The sequence below is a fragment of the Gnatocerus cornutus genome, chromosome 9, assembly GCF_029298725.1.
Source record: "Gnatocerus cornutus isolate USDA-ARS CGAHR chromosome 9, icGnaCorn1.1, whole genome shotgun sequence".
Taxonomy (NCBI): domain Eukaryota; kingdom Metazoa; phylum Arthropoda; class Insecta; order Coleoptera; family Tenebrionidae; genus Gnatocerus; species Gnatocerus cornutus.
Window position 1 is genome coordinate 9688845 of NC_142241.1, and position 22491 is coordinate 9711335.

Consider the following 22491-nt stretch of genomic DNA (forward strand, 5'->3'; position numbering starts at 1 on the left):
TCAAACTTCAAATACGCGATGAGTTTACGCAAAGGGAAAGACAAGGAAAAGGGGCTTCCTGAACGGAAATTCATGCCAGGCCCCACACTCTTAAGCAGTTTTACTCAGCCGGGGGCTATCAGAAAAACCGTCACGACAGAAGGACCCGGAAATGCATCCTCAGAGTCTCAAAAAGAAGAACAAGCGACGAATATCCAGTTCACAATTCCCATGAAAGATTACACGGCTTTGGAGGGGAGAATAAAAATGCTTTCAGTCACGTAAGAGCTCAGGTTGCGTTTATTACCTATTTTTTTCATGATTTGTGTTTTATTTCGGGTTATTTCCCTTATTTTCTTGCCAAAAATCGTGTTTATGGCATCAATACATTCACGATTTTTATACAGGGACGTAGCCAAAGATCTTCTGTGCTGCAAATATAGCGAGGAATTCGAGAATATAGCCGTGGGGTGTTCCACTGGCAACATCATGGTCTACAGCCTCGACGGGAAATTGATCTCAGAACTAATCGACGACGATATTGTCAGATCAAGCTCTTCAGTCACAGCAATACAGCATCGTCCAGTCTCCAAAAGCTACCCCATCGATAACTGTTTCACCTGCACCTGTTAAACTCCCTTTTTTCCAACCACCACGTCCTAATAAACTCGAATTTCCAGATACCAACGGGTCTGTTAAGTGCTGGAACTACAACTTCAATCAGTGTCTGTATACCATCAAAGAGAACCGAGAAATTTTCGGGATAACTTACCACCCTAGATACCCCAAATTTGTGACTTATGGAGACGACAGCAAAGTTTTTTTGTACGACGAAGAAAGCAAAACTCAAGAACGCATCTTGTCCAGTAGTAACAACCCTAAAATTCACGACGGACATACGTCGAGGGTTTTTGCGGCTTGTTTTCACCCTCGTTCGAATTACGAGTTGTTGACGGGAGGGTGGGACGATGTCGTTCAGTTTTGGGACTTACGACAGCCCCATGCAATTCGACACATTTCTGGGGTTCACATGTGTGGGGAAGGCATCGATATTAATAACAGAGGAAGTGAAGTTTTGACGTGTGCTTTTCAAACTGATCGTCCCTTTAAAGTTTTTGATTACGGTTCTGGGAATTTGCTTGGGACGTTGCCCAAAGAGGAGGAAAACAGCAAGGTTGTGGGTGCTTGAAAAATCAGAATCTAACACTAAACTCGTAGCTCTACGTGGGGAAATATCTCTCCAAAGACTTTTCTGCTTGTGGAGGCTTGAGTCCTAATCTCTTCAGAATTATAGATATGAGCAACTACATGGTAAAGACTCCATCAAGGTTTCTTATTTTAGGTGTTTTGTAGAGTGTGGCGGCTGTTTTAGGAATCCCTTCAGCGGTGTTCTCGTTGGATGTTGGACCCCCGAAGAAAGGAACGGCTGCTCAACGTGAAGACATCGGTGGCTTACCTCAAGTCGCTTTCATCGCAGGCAAGAAATTATATCAAATCGACTTTACTTAAAGAATCGCCTTTATTGACATGTTCAAAGCGATACATTTTATTGTGTACACGCTATTGTACAAAAAGGAAACTATCACACAAATACACACAAAGCAAGAACAGCATTAACTAAATTTTTATTCTAAAAAGGGAAGTACAAATGAAAGTGATAAAAAGGTAACAAATGAAAGAAAAATTTGAGTTTTGCCCGGGGCTTGAGCTTGGGGCTGTAATTTCTCGTTTCGCAACAACACACAGGACTAGATTTTTGACAGCCAAGTCACTTTATTCTGTTAAAAACAAGCAAAATTGTGATATTGATATGTTATAAATAAAAAAATAATGCGTAACTCTCCTGCTCTCGTAGATTATTGTTTGGTTAAATGGTCCACAGTTATTTTTGGCAGTGAGAGTAACTTAAATTTTTTTGTTGCTGCTATTAAACAATTACAGCAAGTTCTAAGCAGTGACAAGAAAATTTACAATAGTCGAAAAATATCTTCGCCTATGTACACAAAGCAACACTTAATCTTAGAATTTACTTTGCACTATCAAGTTTTACTGCTTAAAGCCTTTAGAGTCAACTGTCTCATATACACAGATCTGAAAGTATAATAACAGCGTTTTTCTCGTTACTATATTTCCATGAGCAGTTAGAAGAGATAGAGAGAAAGCGAAAATATAAAAGAACTGTTACGAAACAAGCACATAGTACAACAAACGCAAGAAAGAGTGCAGTCACAGCCGTTTTTCTTTTGTAATTTGAGCATTACATAGTGTTATAAAGTGGATTATTGTGCCTGGGTTTGATAGTTAGCCTCGCCAAAGGATGGCTTTTGCCATATTGTTGTTGCTTTTTGTTTGCACTGGCTATCACCGAAGCTACCAAACACTGAGGAGCGTTACGCACCACGGGCGATATGGGCGGTCTCTCTGCCCCCTTTTCACTGCCATTTTTCCACTTGGACATTTCCACACACGAATGTCGTGTGTTTTTTGGAATAACCGCTTTGCCAGGCTTTGGTCGTTTATTTACTACTTGTGCTTCCTGTTTCTCGAACAACCCTAGCAAATTTTTAAAGTTCATTTCCTCCACCTTCTCCTTGTCTTGGTGAAGACTCACAGGAGATGAAGGTGTGCTGTTCACTTTATTCTTTTTATTCTCCAGGCTGTCTGAGTCGGTCTTTGTGCTCGTTTTGGCTTCGAACTCTTTTTTGAGATTGCGGACGATTCCGGAAGACGTTGTACTGTCAGAGGATTTGGTAATTTTGTTAATTTCTTTAGGTAAACTCTCCAGTACAGTTCTCTGTGACGCTGTGCTTATCACTTTGGAGACGTTCGATGCAGATCTCGATAACGAAGGACCCGCCGGAACCAATTCCATAGATGACGATTCGGGAGCGCTGACTGACAATCTTGACAAATCCTGTGATTTGTTTTCTTCTCCAGGAATCCTGATCATGGGAGATATGGCACTCGGCGACAACACCGTAGCGTTAAAATTCTCAATCAATTGATTATTAATCGCTTCGGTTAATTTGTCTTGTTCGTTAACCGAGTAATCGAACAATGTCTCCGAACTCGATGATTTCGTCATGGAACCGTCGTTGTTCTTCACGTGGTTTTCTTCAATTTTTTGCTTTGTTCGTTTGACTGTGCCCGGATGCCACGGAATATCCTCTTTGTCGTATGGAAAAATTCCCGATGACCCTCTTTCGAAAGCTTCAACTTTCTCGCCCTTCTCGTTCTGGTAGTACACCGTCCCTCTCGGTTTCATATCATAAGAACCCCAGGAACTGTTCCTCGATGGTAGAAGTCGAGTATCACCCGAACCCCAAGAACTATGCCGCGAAAGACCCACCTCGGTCTGCGACCCCAAGACCACTGCACTGTCATAGGAACTCCACGAACTCTGTCTCGAAGGACACTCTCTCAGTTCAAGATTCTGAGGTTCGACCACCGAGATCCGCTGCTGCTTCTTTTCTTCGCGATCAAAAACGCGATCTAACTGATTCGAAAATGGATCACCGTCTTTCTTGACGCCTTTCTGAGGAACTTGATTAATACTGTCTTGTAACACAGCACTTTCAGGCGAGTTCTTCACTACCGTTGAGGAAGTCCACACCGTCTGATTACTCACTACACTGTCAGTTCGGGAATCACAGCAATTGCTTGTACTATTACAGGAAGACATCATCAGGTGTTCTTCGCCCGGATCCCAGATTTCTTTTTTAAGAAGGTTGGCTCTGAGCATCGGTGGTGAGTCTCCGGCCTTAGATTCGAGCTCGCTGACGCGTTCTTTCACCGACGGAAGTTCCCTGTGTTGACCCGGTAAATGTAGGATTTGATTAGGTGAAACACTGTAAGACTCGCCGTTGTCGCACGGCATTAAGACGTGCCTGGCCTGGCCGTTCTTCTCTTTAAAACTCTCTTTGGAAGTAGATCTCTGACTTAAATCTTCCAAAGAAATGGAAACTGGTGATTTATCGACCGTTTCCTTTTCAGTCTCTGGTAAATTGTCCGGTGACCACGACTTTGGTCTCGTTCCCAAACTCCTCAAGTCTTGTCCAGAGAGAGCGACGTGTTGTGGCAAGGCTTGAATGATGGGTGTCGGTTCACTACCCGGCGGTATTTTATCCCGTTTACAATCACTCGGTGATTTCAAATTAGTTTCAGACTTGGATCTCTGTAATTTTTCTTTGTTCTTCATCGCGTCCAAGATACCTTGGTAGGTCTCCAACTGCGATAAGAAGCTCGTGTTGGGTTTGATGCATGTCCGCTTTTCTTTGACGTGATGCATCGCCGTCTGGAAGTCCCAATTGTACGCTTTCATCGCGTAGGCGATTACAACCGATGCAGACCGACTCACACCCATTTTACAGTGCACTAAAACTTTAGAGCCGTTTTGTCTGGCATTTGTGATGTATCTGAATGTGTCATCCCAGTGCTTAAGCAGATCGGTCTTTTCGTCGTCACAAACTCGTACGTTGTAATAATTAAAAGTCCCTGGGAAGAAATTGTCAATTTCCCGGGTCACGTTCAAGATGTGTCCAACTCTGTAAAAACACCGTCAATTGGGATAAACCCGAGTTAATGGTACTTACCCATTTCTTTGCAACTCTTCGTAGTTAGAAGCGTTCCATTCCGACCCCAAATACACGTGGTCAAAAATCTCCGTTGGTGCGTCCATCTGTCCGAGGATGGTCAACATTTCTTGATCGATAAAACTCTTGTATTCGCCCAAATCCATGTCGAGTTCCTCCTCCAACCTCGTCCTGATGTACTTGCTAGTAACTTCGTCCAAATCCACCGACATCATGATCTCCTTCAACGTCGTTCGGATCACAGTTTCCGTTTCTTGACGCTCCGTCGGTTTTGTACGGATCGAATCAGGAGATGGTGGTCTTCTCGACTCAAGATTGTCCATTGCATGCCATTCGTTAAGACAGGACCGGTCCGATTCAATATTTTTTTCATAATAATCTACCCAGTCGTGGGTCAATCCTCCTTGGAAGTAATTTTGTTCGCGCGCCTTCGAACTGACCTTGTGCAAGGTTTGCAGGGCCGACCTAAACAAACAAAAGCAACATAAAGAAGGGAAGATAAACGAGTACGAAATTCATAAGGAATGTCTCAAGGACGACGGCTATACATATTCATACTTGGCATTTTATTGAATAATTACGATTGAGCAAGTAGTGTTGTCATAACACCTGAACGATGGGGAAAAGCATTCGCGGATTATGTTTTGATGGAACTAAGGTCATTGCGGATTGCGAATTGCATCGTCATGAATCATATTGTTATCCTACCATCATTAAACAAATAGAGATCAAAACCGATTATACTGCAAAGATAACGACTGTGCGAAAAAATTTAATAATGTGTTATCAATTGGGCTTCCTAGAAAATTTAATGTCACACAGTGTTAAGACGGCTTCATTATCCCATTAACCTTTACTGTAATTTGCCGTGCTTGCTGTACTGGCGTATGGACAAAAAATGATTTCAGTTATTTGTAGAGTTATGAATATTAACAGCACACCTGTCCCACTTGGTGCGATTCTACAGGTATTCAAATGGTAAACACCAACTTTAATGCGCAAATTTCATGACTTTGCAGTACCAATTGCTAATATTTAAGATGTATCCCAAGGTTTAACAGTGTTTTGAATTTGAATTTTTGTGTGAAGAAAACGGAACTTCCTCGTCGCGTTAAATTTTCTTTACCTATCACTATCCCACATAGAACGGTTTGTGATGCTGTATTTGCGGTTGACAACCATTATCACATCAACATTGACGTCTGTTTTATCAGAAAACGGACGCAAGTCCCCAAAATCCAACACTCTTCCTTAAAATCGCCGATCGCCTCTAGACGAACGGGTTAAAGAAACTCCAAAAATCGACCAAAAACACAACTTCACTGTTAATTAATCCGCAAGCGACTAGTCGGACTCGTAGTCATTGAAGGAACCGAACATGGCCATCAACAACGCGGCTGACCTCCTCGCACACACCAACACGAATCCCGCGCGTTATATCCTTTTAGATATGACACCACACGAAAAAATGTCTAAAAAAATAGAATTGCAACCACCCGATCAAAATTCACTATATTTTGATATAGATAAATCGACAGGAGGTGAGTGATTCGAAAAATCGACTCAAATTCTATTATGATACATAGTAGAAGCGAGACGCGAAACTCGTTGACGATGACGAGAACGTCTATGATACTGGACGGAACAGTCGCTTGGACGTGCAAATTAAGCCGTGGAAAGGAGAGGAGTGGCAGTAAGGCAAGTTGCTTTTCGAAGCGAGGCCTTATTTAGACATGACAGAGGTGGACTACGATGCTTTTGGTCTATGCAGAAGACGCAAAAGGGCCATTAGTGGAAAATGCAAAGACCTCGAGAGGCACCACAAAAAAGCTTCTGTACTCCTTAAATGGCACGTCGTCATGATCGAAGAGCTCAAACCCTATCCTTGCTAATCGTATCAGTACCCTAATATAGAAACATCCACTTTCCTGACCTCATTATTAGACATATCCTCACAACTCGCTGATCATTGACAGAACTTGGCCATAAACGGCGACTTTCCCACACTCGGCCCTTACGGCGCGACGAGTTGGTAAACGCTTTTTGTCTCCGTTCCGCTTCTGAATGAAACCGGCTATTTAATAATATGTATAGTGCCTTCGGGTCCCGTTACCGTTGGCTGCCGACGTTGGTGCGCATTTCATCCATATAAGGCTCCCAACCTTCACGACGCGATCCATTCAGTTCGTCGCGCCCAGAATTTGCAGGGATCTTCACCTCCTCTAAGACGACCTTCTCTCAGGTAAAAGCACCTAACCAAATTAAGGGCAACGGGGCCGACACGTTTTCGCGAACTTCCCTTATTTAGCGCGGCGATCGCCCACTGGTCTACTCCAAAAACGTGAAAGTTCGGAAAAATTACATCATGGACGGTGAAAGCGCCCCCTAGTAAATCACGCGCTAAAGGAGAAAAAATAAAGTTTTTATTGAATGCGTAGGAATGTTTGAATTAGATTTTGATCAAAAATTTGATTAACTGGAAGCGGATCGTGCAATGAAAGCGTATGCAAAGTGTAATTTATCGGGGAAAAGCGAAGTGTAAATTTCATGAGAAATGTGGGAAAACCCAATTAACTTTAACATCATGTCAAATGTTGAAAACTTGTATATAATAAAACAATTAAACGTGTGGAAACAATACCGACATTACAATGAAATGTGGACATTATTTGCACCAAATGTAAACTCTGACGCGCAACCTTTCTTCAGAACAAAGGAAGCAGGTATTAAAAACAACATTTTATATCGTACGCAATATAATGACAGTTTGTTATATAAGCGTGTTGATCTACGAGATCAATTCATTATCACAAACGAAGGAAATGAATCAACAGACGAGATTATTGGAATTTTAGCTCGTTTCTCTTTATTTAATCTGTAATTTTTTATAACTTTATTAAACAATTTCTCTTCCGGCGAGCGCACAGAGAATCTCTTGTTTATAACTAATTGTAAATATCCCCCACGGCGCAATACTTACATAGATCAATCGTTTGAAGAAAAAAAAAGCACTCGAAAAAACAGTACCACCGCCCTAGACCACATAGAATTTTTTACAAATTTATGCGCGGACGACAGAAAACCCACTGACATTACTCAGCATTGATAAAAGCGACGTTAAATTTTAATATCTGCAAAAACCCAAAATTTACGACTGCAACAATCCCATGGTCATTACCCCAATTTGATTTTTTTCCCCACTGGATCATACCCAAATTCGCCACCTCCCCCCACCGCCAAGTTGATGATGAATACAGCCTTACATGGCGTCGACGGCCGCCGTCGCATCTCTATAAAGCGCGCTAATTTTGGGACGCGTCGCGGCGCGCTTGCTCAACTTTTAAAACTCGTGGCGAAAATCCTGCGACACTCACCACATGGCTTGTACTGAAACGGGCTTGAAGATGTGATGTCGGTTGCAGACACTGACGCTGAAGCCTCTGAAAAACAACCCTGGTCAATAACTGAAAGGAGACGGCGCGACGCTAAGGCGATGACCTTATTGTCTAGTGGTTAAGTACGTTTACTCACCCGTCGCCGTCCAATCGGATTGCTGTGTCGGCCATGACTTTGAGGACTAGTCCGACGGTTGTCTTTTCGTTGCAGTCGATTCCTAAAAGACAGGATTCTTCACCTCGTTTGCCTAAGCAAGAGACGATCACCAGGTATCGGATGCGGCAGGAATGGACGCTTTCCAGTTTCACCGCCTGCAAAAAACCACGAAAATATAGTTCACAGTTGGATACGCTGAAATGGGTTTTTGCGTAATGGTCGGAAGGATCATAAAAACTAAGATTTCGGTGGGAGTTAATGACAAATGACATTACCACCTTAGTATTGTGATTGTTAAAAAACTGCAGAGAAGAAAGTTAACAGTAAGAGGCTGATGTTTTCGTTTTTTTTCAAAAGTCTGCACTTTGCCTTACTTGACCAACTGCTGCGTACCAACATTTGTATTCAATTGTGCAAATGCCAATGGCTGTTCAAGCATATCATTTTACTTTTACCGCATTATTTTCTTTAAATTTCACATGTAGTTATTCTAATATTTATTCAGTTCGAGTTTCAAAAGGTTATCATATGCGGAACATAGGAATTCGTTTTCATTTTTATTAGCATCCGGAGTTGAGCCACGATAATTTACATTGGATCTTGGATAACAGGCGAAAGTAGAGACTTGACGAACGAGTTTATTTAGTGCACTGTTGATGGCCCTTCGACTGATAAGGAAGCGTTTTTGCGAAAAACAGTTCCATTAACACAATTTTAGAAAATTATACAAAAACTATTTTTCTTTCCGGTCAAACCTTTGGAACTATAAACAAAACACTTCCTGAAATAATAATTACCCGACAATTTTATTGTGTCCCCATTACATAAAACGTAAATCATGAATTTTATCTAAAAAGTACTCAAAAAGTCATTTACCTACATTTGGTATCAGACACGAAAATAGAAACGGCGATAAACTTTTATTTTACATAACAGGACGCCGAGTTAATAGACCCAAAGATAACACAATAATAAATTGAATCTGACATGAAATTCATAATAATGTAGCCTGCAACTTTGGGCAAAACAAATCTGTATGCATGAAACGTGAATGCAGGGCGCCTAGGGACAACCGGACCACCGCCAAGCGTCCGGAAACGAATTACCGAGGGACCAATTACCCGTATCTCGACTAGCTCCCCATTATTTTGCACATGAAATCAGCAAAAAGAAATCTTTTCCATTTTCAGTAATGTATTACGAAATTACGCTTCAGACATGAAACACCAGTCGACGCATAAAAAATGCACACACTTTCACTAACAACGTTAGTAGCATGTCAAACTAATATAAATAAAAAACGTACATACAAACGACAAGAGTAATAAATATTTATTACGAATCTTTATTACCTGACCGGGAATACAAGTACAAGGAGTCGCATACAACATGCACTTCGTTTAGGTTATTACATTATAATCGCATGTACGACCTTTGCAACAGTGAAAGTGCAAATAGGTAGGGCCACTTTTCGTGATTTTCGTGTCGATGCACTCGAAAACTGATTTACTGCAGCCCATCAAAAAAGGTCACTTGTTGCGTCGGTAATAACCAGAAACGAGGAGGTACGAATTACCCGTCACTATATTTACGTTTTTGGAACCGGACCAAGAAAATCCACGGTCGAACTTTGTTCAGTAATAAAAAGAAAGAAACCATCTGAATTGAAGGCGGATATAAAGTAACGTAATGCTTAATTATAGATTGATTACACTTATACATATACACCTTTCTCTTTGCGAAGAAATCGGGACCTTTAAATGTCAGGGTGCAGGAGAACAAAGAACATCTTCGCAATGACGATTGATAAATTGAACGGCAAATGTTTGCGTCTCCTCAGTCACGAAAGATAGAGAAAATCAATTTGAGACGGTTTAATCTATGACGGATTTTTATTGTGTGTTATAATGTATGACGTCCACGGGACGCGTGACCAAGTTGCGTCATTACCTGACCTATGGTATTTCCACCTGAATTGATTTTCCTCTCGAGGAGTCATCAGATAGATGAGATTTCCCACACGTAAATTAAATCGCCAAGGATCAAAAATTGTATTTGACCAATAGCAATAGGTCGGTCAGTTATAAATATGCACAAAGTTGAATTTCTACAGGATTAGCTGACTTTATCCTTTGATTTAAAGCGACAGGACAAGATCAGAAGCCAAACAGAAATCAGTTAAAAGTCCTCAAACGAGTATTACTACCAAATCAACCTTGGTGAAACTTCAGTTGAAAGTAAAAACCCAAGTTAATTAACTTTATTATGACAATTCTTTTTAATTAAAAATTATCGTACAGTTGTCACAGACATATCAATTTTAAATGATAGAGATAATTACTTTCCGAGTTATTCAATACGTTCAATTTCAATTTTAGTTTTCCATTTTGTACAAAATTCTTGCAATAAAAATTTGATAATTGTAATAATGTAAAATCCCACTCGCTGAATTATCATTATTGTAGGAGGATACATAAACGAATGAAACCCATAAATCAATATCCCAGGAGGATTGATAATCACAAAATAATTTGACGAGCGAAACTAAATCAGTTGGTAACAGCCTTCAGGGTAGAAAAACGAAAGCTCGTGTTAGGAGAAAGTCATAAAACACACCAATCGAAAAATGTGTCAAAAACGAACAATAATAATTCAAAAATCTCCAAACTTTTTTGTAAATTTCCCAGAAGTTTACTCAAACAGTTCACGTGCATTGATTTATGTTCAGAAACTTATTCTCATGCATTCCGATAGTGTAATTAGGCCCTTGTATTCCACTCAGGCCAATTAGTACGTTATTGGAATGTTTTAAAAAATTCAGTATCAATAAGTCTAGTTCAAAGCTCTTTTCTGGAAGTTTAGTAACAAGCACATTCAAATTGTTTCTAATGAATTATATTAGTAACCCGCCTCCGCAACTCTTACATTACCATCTCACGTAATAAATTAACGGAAGCGCAGCAAGTAGTCATCAAAACCGTCAAAATCTCTTTGTTATTTCTCCCATGAGTCATAGAAATCCGTTTCTAAAATTTGGCAATGTTGAGCCCATTCCTCTGGCAATGACTCGCAAATTCCTCTGGTATGGTAGCAGCCACTTACCATTTTAAGCGTCTCCTCTGCTCTTAATAGATCGACAATCGATTGTAGATGTTTCCGAATGTTGCTGCCTTGGGCGTCGGGCCGTCTGTTGGATTTTTGCGCCTCCGCAGCTGGGAGTACCAAGGCTGTACCCTTGCCCGCGAAGTAGCACTCGCTGAGGCTGAAAATAAAAAGATGGATTGTTAATTGCGTCGTTTTAATTCCATAGTAAGTCACCGACCCGCCGACATTGACAGCAAAATCCGGAAAAATCGATAACGTGGAAATCGTGATAGGTTCGAGCGAAGCACCTCAGTGTTGTAAATGGTACTGATAGATCGCGATCGTTGGTTTACTGTGGGCGAGCAAAATTTACACTGACGCGTCATAACGATTTGATGTTGCTTCCAAATGAAGTTTTGCCACGCGTAGAGTACAAATCAAAAATAGGGAAAAATGAAGAACAAGGTTTCCAAGATGCTGTTATTATTACACTCCGTTTAATATAAATAGATTTCAAGGAAAGAGTCCAAGCTTACTATTTTTCATTCCGTAAAATTAGAACGGTTTAGAAAATTTCTCATAAATTAATCCACGCGACACTAAAAACTAGAGTATTTCATAAAAATTACAGATATGTTGGATTTTCTCTTAGACAAGTGTCCATTATGGTTGTTGGCTTGACGGCGTGATTGTTGTTTATTGTACTTCTTATAGTCTTGTGCTCCTTAAGAAGTTGGAAAAAACCACTCGACTTATTTGAACAAACAACTTTAATGCTCGATTTAACTCCATTAAATTTATTCGCATATTGCTTCATTAATACATAAAATGCTCGGAGCGATGTTTAAAGTCCAACCAACTCTGAATTTACATTCAAGTCACAATAGCTAATAAGATAAATAAAACAGCTCGTTGGCTTGTAATCACTTCGAAATGTCAATCACCGGAATTCGGAATGCTTTAATAGGCAAATGGCAGGTGCAGCTACACCGAGGCCATTTTTTTGGCGAAGTACCCTCGCATTCGTTTTACAGACGAAAAAATTCAAACTTGTAAAGCCGGAATAAGAAACTGTTGAGCGCAGAAATTTCGGGGATTTTGGCCATTTAATATAAAAGTGCCATTTATTTCAAGCGACAATAATTTCGGTCCATAAAAACGGAATGACCTTAACCTCAAAAGCTAAAGTGGAATTACTTAAATCTGTGTATCCTAACAATGACCGATTAAAGACACACAATGCGTAACTCTCAGAAAATTATGCCGCCGCATTTACATGGAAAATGCGTTACCGCCTAATTAGGTACAAAAAGCCATCAAAACGAGGAAACAGACGCATTAAATTTTTACAAGCTTTACTTAATTATCTGCTCAAAAAAATGAAAACAATAGCGAGCTCAGTGTTCGAAAAAGCGACCAAATTTGGTTGTGGGTTAATCGATGTCAATCTGGTTGGTTGGCGAGATTAAATATTTACTTTTTTGTCCCACATACATTCATGAATACTTCATGTCCCATCGATCGCTGAAACTAGGAAGATTTTGTATGAAAATTTTTATTTGCGTGGGATGTCCGGAATAATTTTGATTTTGATGGAGCAGCTACTGATACAATACAGTTCCTTCTAACATGATCTCATGTTGGCTAAAAATAAATTGCGACGTCTATGATTGAATGACAAACGATCTTCGACGCAAATATTTAAGATTATTTAAAGATCAAGGGGCCATCTTCTTAAATTAAGCACTTACGAAAAATTAGTCTTGAGCTATATCCACGAGGACACAATTAGTACTAAATTAACGTAAAATGACTAGTAGCCACAGCTGTGAAGGAGAATGTACTTATTTATATTGACATAAAAAATGCAAAGAGCAACATCTTCTAGTGAAAATTGGAAACAGCGTGAGCGCTTAATCTTTTTATTTATACACCACACTGTAGCAGGAAAATTGGAAAAACAACTTTCAGTCCAAGGTTTCGTTCCAACACTCCCACACTCAAACATTTCATCCCCTTGTTTGTTGTTCGAATTAGCCCCCTTTCCTTCCTCCAATCTCAACATCTGCTGGGTTTCAAGATTCAGGTAGCAAAAGAAGTATTCTTCAGTAGTGTTATATTTCGTTGAAACGGTCTCAATTTCCGTGATTTTTTGTGATGCAACAGACATACAGACGATGGAGACGATGTACGATCTCCACGTTCACTGCCAAATTCAATTGGCCGTGACCCACTGAACACAAATAAAGTTTAGTTCGCAAAGATAAATGAAATGGTTGCGCAATTAATTGGCGATAATGCTAGTAGCAAAGGCGAAACTAGCGAAGCGAATATAATTGTTTAATTATGCTTATTATACATAAAAGTCCCGTTGTTCCTTTTTTTGGGAGGTCATTCTGTTCTTTGGTATCTTTTTCGGATTAACTGGGAACAAAGCAAGGCAACAATTGAAGAAAGGAGGTACAGTAATAATGATAATGACAGTCTGCAAAAAGTAAAAAGATTTTTTCCACGCTTACACTCTCGACGATGCCCGATTTTGTTTGTTTATTTACATAATTAACAGTAAACTACTTCCACTATGCGCCAGTTACGCGGTCGTCATAAAAATTGTTATCAGGGACTGTAATTTTTGTTGGTGTAAAAGCACTGGGTTGTCGCTGCTTATCACATTTACCAAGTGATTCATAAAAAATTTTGAAGATCATGAAAACGTTTTCGTCTGCACGGTTTTCAGCAAGACGTGTATCACAGGTCGTTAAAAATTCATTATATTAAATTTGCGTCAAATGTTGATGACCAACAAGATTACCGATTCCGTTAGCGCAAACAAAGCGTGAAAAAAGAAACAACTTGACCACAACAAAGTCAGAGAAACTAAAAATGTGTTCCTTTCAAAAAAATTATGTGACTCACCTACATGACTCAATGTCTTAAAAAACAACAAAAGAGTGTCCTACAACCAGAACAGAATTATCTTCATATGCATGGGTAACGCTATCATAAAATTTGATGTGACATTTTACCACCGTACCTTTCTATCTACCCATAATTTATGTTTTTACTCTACAAAACGGTGTGCGATTATTTTAAGTTTAACTGCTCATATTTCATGTTCAAAACAACACTTAATGGTCAATCAATTTTCCTGACGATCGATCTATCAAAATGTCAGTTGTCGAACCCACACTTGGCCCGATTTGTATTTTTTCGTACCTAAACCCTACTAAAAAAATTTGCATGAGATCATTCTTTACTGCAATGTTGAAATTTCTTTTCAACTTTCTGCTTTGGCACCAAGCTTCACGAGTTCTCGCATCTTCAACACACCTCGGAAGTGTTACGCTCTCACGAAATCCGGTTCGTCTCCAAGAGTTGCGATCTTCGTCCCGGACCTTTGTCACCCGGAGGCCTCTCAAGATATGACCTAGTGTTCCGTCCGCTTTTTCACTTTTTACTCTCGTCCATATACAGTTAGTTCTATATGGTGTGCACACGGAGTGCATGGGTGAACGACCATTATCGGACTAGAAGGCAATGCCTTCACCATGGTCGGATAATCGACGAACTCATGCATATGCGAACATGGGGAGGAAACCGTCATAATGGGCATGTGTGCAATCCGTAGAAGGTGGCTATTTGCATTCCAACAACCCAGAAATTGCACCATAACACTAAATCAACAGACGTCCTCCAATGCCGACGGCTCGATACAAACAAAAGGGGTTGTTGCACGCGAGGGTTGTTCATCGGCCATTGGCCTCTATGATGATAATAACGCGTTCGTGACGTCGGCGTCGCGACGATAGAAACCCGAGATAGTGGGCGTCGTTTCTACGTATTCAACCCGATGCGATCGAAATAATAGTCCTGGTGAAACGTGGCGGAGGATGACGAAAAACAGTTCATCGATAGCTGGAAATTGGGTTGCGTGACGTTCGTGTTCTTTGAATTGAAAGTTTGCTGCTATTTAGGGTTTTTCCACCCCACGTTATGGCAACGTCAAGAACATCCCTTCCGAGTTATGTGGCGCCAACAGGCTGTTAACATGCAAATGACATGGAAATTCGTCCAAACTGAACAATTACAGAACCGAAAAAGTGTTTTTACCAAACACATCGTGTGTGGTCCTAATAACGAAACGATTTTTTCCTAAATTGGTTTCTGTTCCCCGATTCATCATCTCACAAAAACATACAATAATGCTCCTAAAATTTGGGCCATGCATCGTAAATAATTATACAGCCGCGTTGACTGACAAGGCCTTAATGACACTACCGACACGTAAAAGGGATTCAAAACTAGTACTTTATAAAATTAGGTCTTGCCCTTTGAACTCGTCAATTTCTGGGGTGCTTTCACCTCAACTTTCGCTAGTACCACATCAAATCGAAGCCATGGCAATGATTGAAGATCGATAAACAATCTCTACGAAAGAGGAAAGGAAAAATCCCAACCGGTTTATAAAAAAAATCTCAAGTGAATTCGTCTAGTTGACGAGCAAGAAATTGGAATTTTATGTCCTCCAGGAGTTCTACAAACGAAATAAAGCAAAAGCTGTTTTATTTCACAGAAAGATAAAAAACAAGGGGCGTTCCGCTTACCATTAATAATTCATTTTATTCTCGGTATTGTTATATTGTGTCCATCAAGGACAACCAACGCACACCAAATTTAACGCGGTAATTACTCCTTCGGGTGTACTGTCTTCAAACTTCAAGAGTGAAAGACTTGGTGGTGCCTAATATAGAGGATGACGATAAAAATGTTGTACCCGTTTGATACCTTTTTGTAATATTTATTTATGAAGAGGATAATGAATTCCAAGTAAGAAATTTGCATGTTGTTTTCAGCTTGTTCAAAAAACAAAGGTACTTATTTCACCTTCCAAGCGGAAGGACAGTACTTGAGACGTAATTATTTTCACTTGCAGTTTCCCAATGATTCACTTTTTTCGCTCAAATTAGTCAGAGAAACAAAGAACACAGGTAGTACTTTCTAAAGGCGCCTCTACTGACATTTATTAAATCAATCAAGAGAGGAAGTACGTAATAGTCCCGTTACGTGCTACTGCAATTTGCAAGAGCAGGAACACTTCGAAGAAATGGAAAACACTTCGCACAAAAACCTAGACAATTTACGTAATTTGTTTGCAATAAAAAAAGGTAAACGATGCACTTCTGACACGATTCTCACAATTCACGATGCTGCAATCTTAAAATTGCTTTGTTTTACGTAATTATAGCTATTTAATGTGAGAGGATTCGAGTATACAAATGATATCCCTCGACGAAAACTCCGTGATGCAATGAAACCTTCGTTTTGTGTTTGAAGATCTGACAAAGGCGAACATCTTCGTGGAACATCTGCACCGTGTCGGACAACACCAGCAGAGATTAATGGACGTGCCAAGGTTGCCAATTTAGCCCAATAAACAAAGCGCGTTCGTCGTAAAGCCTAAATTTTGACGCGAATTTTTTACCAAGAACAAATACGCATTTGGTAAAAAGCAATCTTCCGAAGGAAAATCGTTAGAGCACAGGTCAGTCACATTGCACACATGGCTTATTTGAACCACTTGGTGCAACACTGTTCAAAGCATGTATTTAAATAGCTTGAACTATTATCTGCAAACTTGGTTGCAGCATGTGCACGCGATTGTAAAGCTGCAGGACTTCACTTCTATGGCAGGATGTTTGTGTTACTTTTGCTTGTAATTGAAGGGTGTCACGTCTTACAAAGTTTCAGATCAGTCAGAAGTTAATCAACACGATCAAATTAAAACAAAGATGTAACAAACAACGATAAATTAAAACGTTTGTAAAAATGAAGAAAGTCAGATGGAGATTTTTGCTTCATCAAAGCACCTGCAGTATAGAGACGTGTATAAATAAAAGTCTTGTATTCACTAAGCAGCAACTGTAGTTTAATGGACACCTGCATAAAAAACGACGACGCAACCTGCGGCAGTTTGTCAACAGGAATTTTGTCAAACGTCTGGAAAAAACTGTTTACAACGAAATTAAAAGTTTCCGGCTGCTACTCCTAATCTTCTTTTTGTAGAGTAACGTTCTGAAATCCTATTTTAGTTGCAGAAAGTCATGCTACGGTTGAGCTAAGAATGTCAACATCGCGAGAAAAAACAAACTAACGCAATTTCTCTTGTGTAATTAATTCTGGACTAATGGTCCACCCTTCACTTAATCCTGGTGGCAAATCCTGACAATATTAGAGATTCACAAGGGTCCTCGCCCTCCCTTTCCTCATTTCCATTGCAAATCAGAAGAAACTAAAGCAAGCTACTGCAACTCATTCTTTACATCGACAACACCCATCATTTTATTGAGGCATCCCAGACAAGTTACAACTACACCTCAGAATATCATCGCATCAACCTCCTTTGTTCTTAGCGGCCTTCGACGATTAATTAGGACATCCTGACTGCAGAGGCCGCGCCATTGGTCCACATCTTAATGAAAAATCCGACCACGTCCATGGTTCCCGTTCCCGTCCAACGGACAAAAGCCCATGTATTATTCCTTCCACGTTTCGCATACGATTGTGAACATCTGCTACCCATTCATGGGTGCGTTTTGCCATCGAAGATCAACGGAGAATCAATTTCGTTCTTCCAATTTCAAAGATTTTTCTAGCGATTGGTTTCACCCGTCGAAACGGTCGAGTGCAAATTCTTGGGTAATTATCGTAAGCTGTTAAAACCAAAAGGTTTTGTACAATTATGATTCACTCCCTTTCTCAAATTCCTCCGTGTTGAAAGAGAAAAAAGGGGACGTCTGTCAGTTGCCTGGAGGCTGCAAAACAAAGTGACAAAAACAAGAGACCCTTCTGAGATGAGCAAAAATCCTCGATAATGACTATCCGCATTTATGCGTCAGCGCTCTTAATTGCGCTCCAACGATTTTTTGCGATCTGCTTTAAATTATTATAATTGGAAAGTTGAAATGCTCTCACACTTTATCACTTTTCCTTTTTTCGTTTATCATGCGATTTGAAAAAACACCACGTCTTTAAGCTTATTGAACACGTTCACTAAAACAATAACATTTCTTAGAAAGCGTTGTCGGTACGTTGTTTAACCACATGTTACTGTTGTATAATGTGATTACATAAGTTGTTTTATCTTTAGGTAATTAGTGTTATATCAATATCACAGACTTTTATGTCGCCATCGCGTAACTTTGTTATCCAAAAGTTTTGAATGCACATGTGAGAACAACACAACAAAGATGAACGATGATAAGCCGCCCCTTTGGAAATTTGATGCTGTGGTTTTGGTAGATATAATACTGATGCAATGATATTTAATGCCTTTCGGTCTGTGGAGAAAATTAATATCCACCTCAAGGTCCATGGAAAAAAGAATTGATAATACTAAATTTTAATTAAAGTTGGTGAGCGTGATCTTATATAATTTTGGGATGTGGGCCAAACTTCATGTTACGGTTTCTTAATCGATTACTTCATCGACACGAAAGGAATATCGTGACAATTAACTTTGCCCAAAAACTGATTCGTCATGTAGCAATTATGCCGTTAATTGCACCAAGCGTGGCCAAAATTGTCAATTTTAAGATTTCAACTCTTCTAATCTTTATGTTTTCGTCTGTAATGCCTACATTAAACACCAACGCTCCAGATTTAATCGAGATTGAAAATTAGACGCGACCTTCCACAGCTCATTAACACTTCATCAAAAGAACCATTTTTCCAACGCTGATGCTCATGGTTTTGACGTCATCGTGGGCGGTTTTATCTTCAAAAGCACGGTGACATTGTGTGGACAACCACATACTTTTGCTACTGATAGCTGCTTCCACATGAATCACAATGATGGTTGAGTCTCGTGGTTTCTTGAAGTCATCCGCGATAATGATTCTACTAGGGTTGCAATAGAGACGTCCTCGTACAGGAAAATGAACAGGGAGAGGTCAAGAACTTCTTTGATTGCGGTGGGTGTCGACAGTATCGCACTTTGCAAGCTTTTGTTGGCACATTATGCTTACAAAGGCTATTATTATCTGGTCTGATTTCGAGAACGGTGTTCATTCACCCTGTGACATTATCAAACCCTTTTGCAAAACTTAAAAAATTGCAACACTCAGCTCTTGTTAAAAGAACAATGGGATTCGGTGGAAGGACGTTTTTGTACGTGTAGGCTTGGAGCAGTTATAATATTTATTTGGGTCAAAAAAAGGTAGTCATAAATGTTTCAACAATCGCAGACCCTTGCTGTGAGAAAGTTAAATAGTGCAAGTAAAAAATTTTCACACGCGGAAATCTCGACCAGATTTCATTCTTTTTCATGTCGATATGATATTCAGACTGCATCGTAATTTTGTCTCTGAACTTGGCCCAAATAAGGTAAAAACTTAGCAAATTCTTTTGGGGGTCCTCCGCGCCAAAGCAGATATGAAAGTATTGAAGCAGCTAATGAAGTATTGTCAACTTAAGAGTTGGATACATGGCACTTATTGTATAGTATTTCGATTAGAGACAGGAAATATACAACCTAGTTTCACGGTCTACTATGTAGAGACCCTTTGGAGTCACGCACCATACCTGCAGAGGATCTACAATAACCGTGAATAATTCTCAGACGGTCACGGTTGTTACATATTTTTACCATCTTTGAATCTCCCCCTTGTCCATTGTATTTTTAAAAATATAATTATATAAGCAAACATTATGCTCTACTTGCGACAGTGAAGACACAAATAAATGAAAACACTTCTGGATCCCCCAGCCAAATTTACGAAACTCAACCTTCCGGTGGACTTGACTTTGCGCAATTCCCCGAATAAATCTCCAATAATTACCACAAAGGGTGTTAAGAAATAAGTGTAAACACAAGGTTGGTTCAATCTGGCACGTATTCAACCACAGTGTTATAATATTACGTTGCCTGATTTCGGTAACTCGTTTGTTATATGTGCGAAAATCGCGACCCACTTCTTTTGTCTGCAGCACGGATCCGGAACACGTGTCTGTAACTGTTATAATACGACGCAGTCGTTTCTCCGGAAACCTCAACACCTTCCGGAGTTTTTTTGGTCAACATTTCGGATTAGATAGAGGTTTTCAACGACTTACCTCTTCGGGCTTCGATTCGCGTCCATGGTATCATCTTGAGTTCCGGTCGAATCGTCCTGAAAAGGAAAATACGATAAGTTTAAATAAACAGAATACATCTAATCAAAATACCAATGTACAAGTATTTAGATAAAAGCTATTACTTTATTCTGTTAATCTCGTTGCAGTGAACCACGTCTCTTCTAAACATTGAAAATCCACTGTTTTGACAGCGTACACGTAAATCTACTTTACACTCCGATAAAGACAAATGCCAGTAAACGCTGAAAATGTTCCATTCAGTCTGATTTAATAGAAAATGAAGTTGTTATGGTACGTTTAGAGGGCATTCGATAACATTGATTTCCCATTTGTTGACACTGTGATAACTCTGCATTTTACCACATTATCCGTCCAAATCCTTCAGCGAGTATAAACAGTTAAAATTTTCACCAAATATTGTTTCCGCCTGTGTTTGCGCCCCCAATAAATACCAAACTAACGGAATATACAAGTAGCTCATTATAATAACTTGCACATGAACCGTTTGCGAAAAATCAAACTGAAACCTAACGGGAAGGACAATTTACAAGGACAACTTGTGTTAATTGAATTAGGCAAAAAATTTCACCACTTTCGTCAAAATCTAAACAGTTACAAAACGTGGTCATTTCACAAACATAAATTTGAATTTTATGGTTTCCGTTTCAACTAAATAAAGTAAGTCATCAGTGTATTTTTTGAATGTTATGAAATTATTTTCCGCGTCTGTTTAATTAACTTTCTGATTTAATAATTGGCCACAGTAATAACCTCGGGAGTGGTTATGGATGAAGTGCTGGAGGAACAATACATCATTCGTTGATTATTCCGAAGTGTGAAGAAATATTAGTGCGATAAAGTGTAATTTAAGGTTCATGAGTTTGCGTTGTCTGTATGCAGACGATGTGATTGGCAATTAAGCGAACTGATTGAAAAGCTGATTTTTGCCTTGGCGGACGACGATAAAAATAAAAGAAACGGGGATGAAATAAGCGACTTATAAAAGATTCTAATTTATTGCACTATGAGAGAATTTATTCATCGCAGGAACCATAAATTATGAACATCCTAGTGTTCAAACAGGTTCATTTTGAAGCTTTTGATTTAGACTTTAATTACGGGGTTTGTGCTTAAGATTCTATAACTGAGTAAATGGAGTCGTTTACATCTTCATTTGAATAATTTAAAGATTTCTGGTTTCGTTGAATGATTCGACTCGTCCTCATTAATGAGACAATTGCTGGACAACAGTTTCATTAACCTCTCTATAAGATATAAAATTGTTTCATTTTCCAATTAGCGTGAAGTTGAAGACCGATTTCTGTTTACATTAAAAAACTGTGATGTCTTTAGCAATTGAACCTTCTCACTTTATATTTTAACTTTCCATTTCGTCCGGTTTGGTTTTGTTCCTGATACTAACTCATAACCATAACCACCTCGAATGAAATCGCCTCCTAACGTGGCCACAATAAAAACGATAAAAATACTGATAAGAGATAACAGATACTACAACATGGAAACTTTTTACGTTGTGTACCAACTCGAATTATCTTCATAAAAAATTGTTTACCATCATTCTCGAAAAATAATCTTCAAGTGACTCAGATTTCCTAATCCAACTCATACCTATCCAAATAAGAAATCGCGCGAATGAAGAAATTGATTCTGGCTTTCATCACTCTGAATTGAAAAACTTCCTGAAAAGGAACGTCGTAAATCCATATTTCTAACAAAATAATAACGTCAAAAACCGCCTAGACGTCTCGTTTTAATAACGCAATTTTTTTTAAAAGCCCGACATGCTTTCTCTCGCCGACACGAACACGCTGGAGAATCCGTATCTCCTTATATGGAAAAGTTGTGCACCGAGGAGAGCGACATTGCGAATTTATCCTTATCTGATTCGATAAGGATAACTTAAATAACGTGAAGACGTACAATTTAACAGACGAGCGAAAATAACGTGAGCGCTTTAGCTAATTCGATTTTAATGGAGGCGTGACGTGAAAAAATATTTACGTGTTTTCCTGCCTTCAAGTCCAAGGTTCTGGAAAGGGATGTCGATATCGATTCCGCAAAAGTTATTGGTTTCGTAAGATAACTGTTCCAGCAGCAGCAGTTGGCCTGATTTTGCTCCTTTCAACAGTTG

At 39.4% G+C, this 22491-nt stretch overlaps 2 protein-coding genes across 4 annotated transcripts in view; one reads left to right on the forward strand and one right to left on the reverse strand.

Annotated features, from left to right (window-relative positions):
* Positions 1 to 18: 18 nt before the first annotated feature.
* LOC148168678 (uncharacterized) lies at positions 19 to 1559 on the forward strand. Its single transcript, XM_088045333.1, has 5 exons — positions 19 to 260; positions 387 to 607; positions 660 to 1153; positions 1198 to 1290; positions 1333 to 1559. Exons 1-5 carry the CDS (start codon positions 19 to 21, stop codon positions 1486 to 1488), a joined length of 1206 nt encoding a protein of 401 aa, XP_087901459.1. The 3' UTR covers positions 1489 to 1559.
* Positions 1480 to 22491, reverse strand: part of ssh (Protein phosphatase Slingshot) — a 36201-nt gene continuing 15189 nt past the window's right edge. For 2 of the 3 annotated variants that reach the window (XM_088045324.1, XM_088045323.1), the window contains 6 exons: positions 20319 to 20374; positions 11226 to 11385; positions 8103 to 8278; positions 7946 to 8011; positions 4572 to 5036; positions 1480 to 4523 (listed from right to left, as the gene is read on the reverse strand). In XM_088045324.1, coding sequence (XP_087901450.1) covers positions 2237 to 4523; positions 4572 to 5036; positions 7946 to 8011; positions 8103 to 8278; positions 11226 to 11385; positions 20319 to 20374 — 3210 coding nt within the window. In that variant the 3' untranslated portion in view covers positions 1480 to 2236. Of the gene's footprint in view, positions 4524 to 4571; positions 5037 to 5697; positions 6127 to 7945; positions 8012 to 8102; positions 8279 to 11225; positions 11386 to 20318; positions 20375 to 22491 lie in introns of those variants that run through there. The other variant, XM_088045325.1, reaches the window with a different exon arrangement.